This window comes from Rosa rugosa, chromosome 4, assembly GCF_958449725.1.
Source record: "Rosa rugosa chromosome 4, drRosRugo1.1, whole genome shotgun sequence".
Lineage (NCBI taxonomy): Eukaryota > Viridiplantae > Streptophyta > Magnoliopsida > Rosales > Rosaceae > Rosa > Rosa rugosa.
In genome coordinates this window covers 41211964-41218820 of record NC_084823.1, presented here as the reverse complement: position 1 = coordinate 41218820, position 6857 = coordinate 41211964, and the positions used below count along the sequence as shown (strand labels likewise).

At 38.3% G+C, this 6857-nt stretch overlaps 1 protein-coding gene across 1 annotated transcript; it reads right to left on the bottom strand.

Moving 5' to 3' along the window:
- Positions 1 to 3771, bottom strand: LOC133742359 (flavin-containing monooxygenase FMO GS-OX-like 2). The gene is made up of 7 exons (XM_062170023.1): positions 3155 to 3771; positions 2252 to 2322; positions 1929 to 2081; positions 1801 to 1839; positions 1638 to 1720; positions 1393 to 1534; positions 1 to 1286 (listed from the first exon to the last, which is right to left on the bottom strand). Exons 1-7 carry the CDS (start codon positions 3720 to 3722, stop codon positions 1116 to 1118), a joined length of 1227 nt encoding a protein of 408 aa, XP_062026007.1. The 5' UTR covers positions 3723 to 3771; the 3' UTR covers positions 1 to 1115.
- Between the last annotated feature and the right edge of the window lie 3086 nt (positions 3772 to 6857).

The window sequence follows — 6857 nt, the reverse complement described above, 5'->3', positions numbered from 1 at the left end:
TTGGTCACGCAGTGAAAACCTCAATTGAGATCAAAAACACTGCGGGGCTCTAACTCTTGAGAACCCAATGATTCACTAATCAAAACAGATTACAAAGTTACAACTCAGGTATTGCACTGACCGCGGCAATCCCTCCTGAACTGACTAACTTACAACTCTGAGATTGCACTAACCTCGGCAATCATTCCTGGACAGACTCACTAGTTGTTTCACAAACTATTTTCAATCATGGAACAAAACAGTTTGACAAAACATAAGAAACAAAGAGATCAACTCTTTTAGAACAAAGTGATTGAAAAGCCTGAACTATTTCAATACAAAGAAGAACCACAGAACTCCTATATATATAGGAGGAAGAATAACCAAGACTCATTCAGCTTGGTTGGAGTAGAGTCACGAGGAGGGACCGGACAGTGAGCTAAGATAGAGAACCTAGCTGCAATTGTCTCCAACTTTGATCTTCGACAGCAAAGCCTTCATGATTGCATTGAGTGGACAGCAAGAAAAAGATATGGTTGCTTTCACCTTTCTTCTTCACTCGGATCCATCTCAAGGGGATATTAATTACCTCTCCAAGATTTTCTTCCTCACCCGGATCCATCTCAATGGGATATTAATTACCTCTCCAAGATTTTCTTCCTCACCCGGATCCATCTCAATGGGATATTGCCTCTCCTTGCCAATATGTTAATACTAACAAATCACCAAGGCACCGGATCCATCTCAAGGGGATATTGCATTGAGTGGGCAAGATGAGATGGCTGGCAACCAGATGTAGTTGCTTCCTACTTTCTTCTTTGACAGCAATGTTTCCATAAGAAGAAATGGAAAACCACGTTGTCATGTTCTTCCTTTTCTCTTTCATAGCATGTTCTCATGTACTTCCTTTTTTTTTTGGTTTTCAACAGAAGGAATGATCATGTGAAGGAGAAGAGGTGTACAGTAATATTCTTCACCTTTTGATCATTGCAGCAAGCTGCAATATTCTTTTGACAGCATTTTCTCCACAATACAATTAAACAATCTTGCATGCTAAAAAAAGCCACCAATTCTTCAACACGTACGAAAGAGCAAAGCAACCACACCACACTTCCTTTGAAACAATTCCTTATACTTCACACTTCCTTATACTTCACACGGCTGGTATAGTAGGTTTTGGAATGCCAACAATATTTTATACTAACAACATCCTTCATCATCTCCTCTTTGGATGGAAGCGCAATTCGATTCGACAAAACTCCTGCTATCCACTTGCTTTGAAGTTCAAAATTGGGGAAAGGAACGGTCTGTTACAATGGCCATTAAGTATAAGTATTATTGTATTAACGCCCTTATCAAGACGAATAAAGATACAACCAAATGCGGCATACAATTCACAGAAGAGAAACACACCTTCCATGGAACCCCAACAAAAGAAAGCGACGGTGCCAAGGCAGGCGGGAAGACATGCTTGAACAGTGGGCCGACACGGTTGTCATCTCCATCCACGGTTACAATGCCATTGGTTTCAAGAAAAGGCAAATGATATTTGTACCTTGAAAGGAAAATTAAACTTTAATAGATTATCATTTGCTCTGATTTTTGTTGCACTTCACATTACTCCACATTCAATACAGAGGATTATAAAGCAAGTATACCCTGTGCAATGAAGAATGGTGTCAGCGACGACAACACTCCCATTTATGAAAACAACACTACCATCTTCATGGACACTTTTAATCTGCATAGGTTCGATTATATCGTAAGTTCATAACTTCTCATCATAGTAGCCGGAATTCTTAATTTGGTGAGTTATCATACCTTAGAGCGAACCCACATGTTTTCATAGCCACTATTAATCTGCATGGGTATAGATCATAACATAAGTGCAAGACTTACTTCTCATCATAATCACAAAATTAATCCTTACTATATGGGTGTTATCTTACCATAGTGTTAAGCCGCATCGTATTAAAGTGAGGCTTCTTCTCTTTGGTTTCGGAAGCAATAGATCTAGATGAAATGTGAACCTCTTTGGCAACTCCAGCGATGTCCCGATAGATATCAGTAGCACTACTGGAGCTCCCTATCAAAATTACAACCTATGCAAAGCAGGTACCAGATAATCGAAGTTAACATCTACGAAAGAATACAAAAACAGAACAGTTAAAGAGTTCTACCCTATGACCTGCTTCATGCAAATATTGTCACATTGGTAAGTTATGAGAACATAACCTACATGATTTTACAGAATGTAGGAGTGGTCACGAACCTGATCTCGAAACGGCTCAGGAGTTCGATAGTTGTGGCTGTGAATTTGCCGCCCTTTCCACGTAGTGATACCTAAAAAGAAGGTAATTGACATTAAAGATAAGGAGAAACTTGTAAGAACCAACTTATTTTTGTTGTATACTCTTGTGGCAATGGAGTGTGTGGCCCATGCATTCCTAGATTAGACAAAATACCAATAGTTTTCACTTAACCATCTTAGATCAGCAAGTGTGATGTTTTTATCTCAATATATCTAGGTACAATTGTGAGTAATTCAATAGTTAATTAACTTATATTTCTTATGGCATTGTGTCTTTTTTCAATGTGAGACATTTTTTTCTCCATAATTTTAGCTTGAATGCAATTGAAATTGCAACCTCAAAGGAATGAACAATTCTTAGGTTCACCCCTAGGGTGAATGAGCATATTCACCCCTATTGTCGATTAACATACTTTTATTTAATAAATTTATAATCCAACGGTCCATATATTAAATTAGCCTTTAAAGATCATCCCTGTAAAAAATCAATCGAATCGGAAATCGTTTAATTATCTAATTGAATCAAACAAATGGATGGTTCTAACAACACTTACTACTATTATGATGAACCGTCCATGTATTTCATAGAAATGAATAACTGAAAGATCTTCAATTTGATTGATTTTTTACAAAGCTAATCTTTGTATTACGTTATACAACATGAATGGTTGGATTAGAAAATTATAAAGTTATTATGCGTTAATCGACAATGGGGTGAATATGCTCATTCACCCTAGAGGTGAACCTAAGAATTATTCCAAAGGAATTCAGTTCATACAATTTCCTTCAGTCAATACAATTTTATTGACACAAGAACAAGTAAAGCTATATATCTCTCTATATATGATTGATACTAGCTCGTACCTGAAATTTCTGCTACACGAGGCTGAGTATAATGCCCACAACAAACGACCACAGCATCATAAATCTCTTCCAAACCCTCATCACTTGTCTTGCTCTTGAACTTCACCATCCACTTGCCACCCTCCACCAAACCTACGAACACCACCTCAGTCTCAAACCTCACCATCTCACAAATCCCAAACTCGCCGGCGAAGTCATTCAAGTACTTCAACACCTCTCTGTGTCCCGGAAACCTTCTGGGGTCTCTCTCTTCATCTTCTCCCTTGGCCGCAAATGGGTAGTTCCGGAACCCCATGATCTCTCTGGGGAGGTTAGTCCTGAGAGACTGGTACATGCTGGAGTGGACTATGGTTCTGTTTGGGTAAAGACCAATTGGGTCGGACTCCACTTCTGGGGTGTACACCCAATTGCCACCCAATTGGTCTCCTTGCTCGAACACTACGACGTTGTGACCTTCCCGCCGAAGCTCACGTGCAGCCACCAAACCGCTGGCACCGGCGCCGATCACTGCTACGTGGCGGGATAAGGGACGCATTGCAGTCAAATGAGCAGAGCTAGCATCCGCCATCGTTGGCACAAATGCTAAAGAGACTTGACATTTTATTATTGTTCAAGTCTTTTTTTTTTAGCAAACTACATATACCCCCTTAATAGGATTTCAAAACACAAAAAACTCTACAACATTTGGTTTTGAACATTTAAGGACAAAAGTTTACACTTAAGAACAATATGCTCTCCACTTGCCACATGTCATGAGTTAATTTACTTTTTTACCCTTAACTACTTATTTTGACTTGTAATCATTTTATAAGGATTAAATCTTACAAATAAGGACAATTTGCTCTCCACTTGCCACATGTCATGAGTTAATTTACTTTTTTACCCTTAACTACTCATTTTGACTTCTAATCCCTTTATATTACTTTTTTTTCTTTTTCTGAGATTAATCCCTTTATGTTACTTTTTTTTTTATTTCTGAGAATAATATGTTTATATTACTTTTTTTTTTCTTGAGAATAATCCATTTATGTTACTTCTCAAAAGCAAAAAAAAAAAAAAATATATATATATATATATATATATATATCTTTCTTCTATACGTTGCTAAGAGAATGAACTCTCATCTCATCGCCTAATCCTACTATTGCACTCGTCCAATCCTGCTACTGCACTCGCTGCACTCATACTCGTCAATTTTTGCTACTGCACTTGTACTCGTGTCCAGTTCTGCTACTCATGTTCTGCTACTGCACTCATCATCACCTAATCCTGCTACTGCACTCGCTGCACTCATACTCGTCCAGTTCTGCTACTTGTGTTCTGCTACTGCACTCGTCATCGCCTAATCCTGCTACTGCACCCGTCCAATCTGCTACTGCACTCGCTGCACTCATACTCGTCCAGTTCTGCTACTGCACTCGTCATCACCTAATCCTGCTACTGCACTCATACTCGTCCAATTCTGCTACTGCACTCCTACTCGTCCAATTCTGCTACTGCACTCATGCTCGTCCAATTCTGCTACTGCACTCGCTGAACTCATACTCGTCCAGTTCTGCTACTGCACTCGTCCAGTTCATGAAGAATATGTACTGCACACATAGTAGCACATAACAATAATATGTACTTCACACATGCACATTATGAGTGATGGGATAGTGAAACAATAGAGATCCCACAGAAGTGAAAATCATATTTTAGGCTCCATGTTTGGTTTCAAACAAAATCTCCAACAACAATAAACTAAACACAGTAGCACATAACAACAATAAACTGCAGAAAGAAACTTCAAATGAACACAGTAGCACATAACAACAATAACACAGTAGCACAGTAGCACAAATACAACGATAACACAGTAGCACATAACAACAATAAACTAAACACAGTAGCACATAACAACAATAAACTGCAGAAAGAAACTTCAAATAAACGCAGTAACACATAACAACAATAACACAGTAGCATAGTAGCACAAATACAACGATAACACAGTAGCACATAACAACAATAAACTAAACACAGTAGCACATAACAATAATAAACTGCAGAAAGAAACTTCAAATAAACACAGTAGCACATAACAACAATAACACAGTAGCACAGTAGCACATAACAACAATAACACAGTAGCACAGTAGCACAGTAGCACATGATTACAACAAACTAGTGACTGTCAAATCCTCAACCACCTTACAGATAAAGAGAAAAAGGAGCATTAACATTCTGCCGTGAGTGTTAGTGCTAAAAGAGCTGCAGGACAATAACTAGCTGCCTAATAAAATAACAACAGGTCAGTCCTAAGTTGAATAAAAACCCAGACCAGTTACCAACAAAATATGTTGTTGTCCTTTATCATTGTCGTAGTTTAAAACAACTAACAAAGAAAACTTAGATATTATAGTTATAAAAAGTTAAACCTAAAACCTGAACACAATTCACAATAAAAGAAATAGATGGGAAGGCTAACACAACCTATACCTCACAACAAATAAGCCTAATCTTTTTGCAATTCAGTTAATCCACATAACGTTGCAATGCAATGGGGTGAAGAATCCAAGCATGTGAAAAACAAAAAGTTTACTACTTAGCCCACTCTCTGCGACTGCTAAAGTCACCTAAACTACACTGAAAACAATTGCATATCAGAGAAACTCAGCAACTTCACCAAAACAAACAACAATTCTCATACATAAAATAACCGAAAAAGCCCACAAATTCATTTAACATCTTGCTTAAGGAAAGGCGCTTAAGTTCACAAACAAAACAAAAATAAGAATACATCTGGGCACCGGCATCTTCTTCTAAAACAAATACAAAAAAAAGAATACATAAGGCTAACACAGTAGCACAGTAGCACAAATACAAGATAAGAACATTGATATACCTTTTCAGGAAACGGCGCCGTACTGTTCTCTTCTTCTTGCCCAGCAGCCTTGCTAGCACTCAAGCCACCACTATCGTCAGCCATCACAGCTTTGTTCTCTTCTTCTTCTTCCTCCCTTTCACCCTCCGAATCGGAGTCTTCCTTCTCCGAAATCACAATCACGCAGTCCTTCTACTTCTCCTTCTCCAGCTCCGGCAGCACCGCCTCCTCCTTCAGCTTTTTCACAGCTAACCTCGTCCTCGGCCTCACCACAACGACTCGATCATTATATTTACAGTTGCGAAGCTTTGAGAGTCATGGACATGGCTGAGATTTCAAGCTGAGCGCTGCTACTACGGAGATTTTGCAAAGCGTTTTGGATTTGTCGCTGGAGTTTTTAGGTTTTCCAATTTGGGTTTGGGGGTTTTGCGTTTTGCATTTGGGGATTTCAGGTTTTGGTTGGTGAGGATTATGGCAGTGGCATGAGCGTAAATTATAATAAAAACTGAGCATTTTAGTCATTTTCTATCAAAATTTGAAGCCAGGTCTGCTTCATTTGGTTTTGGGCCTGAGCTTATGTCCTTATTTGTATAAAACAAATTGAAGGTGAGTTTTTTGTGTTTATATCTTTGGTCATGTGCTACTATGTAATTTTTTTTTTTTTTTATATTAGAAAAATGACAAATAACGAGCTTCACACTTTGTATATACAATATAAAGCTCGACATGTTTGATAGATCTAGAAGCAGCGCCGGCTGGAAATTCTGAAGAGAAGACTTCAAATTTTAATACAAACTCAGTGGAAAATGACTCAGATGGAGAGGATGATTCTTTATA

Excerpts from the sequence above, each read along its gene's own strand:
- LOC133742359 (XM_062170023.1), bottom strand. The coding sequence starts at position 3,722 with ATGGCGGATGCTAGCTCTGCTCATTTGACTGCAATGCGTCCCTTATCC. Across the intron at positions 1,721-1,800 it reads ACATGTGGGTTCGCTCTAAG|ATTAAAAGTGTCCATGAAGA; the intron begins GTATGATAACTC and ends GAACCTATGCAG. Across the intron at positions 1,287-1,392 it reads TTGTTGGGGTTCCATGGAAG|ACCGTTCCTTTCCCCAATTT; the intron begins GTGTGTTTCTCT and ends CCATTGTAACAG.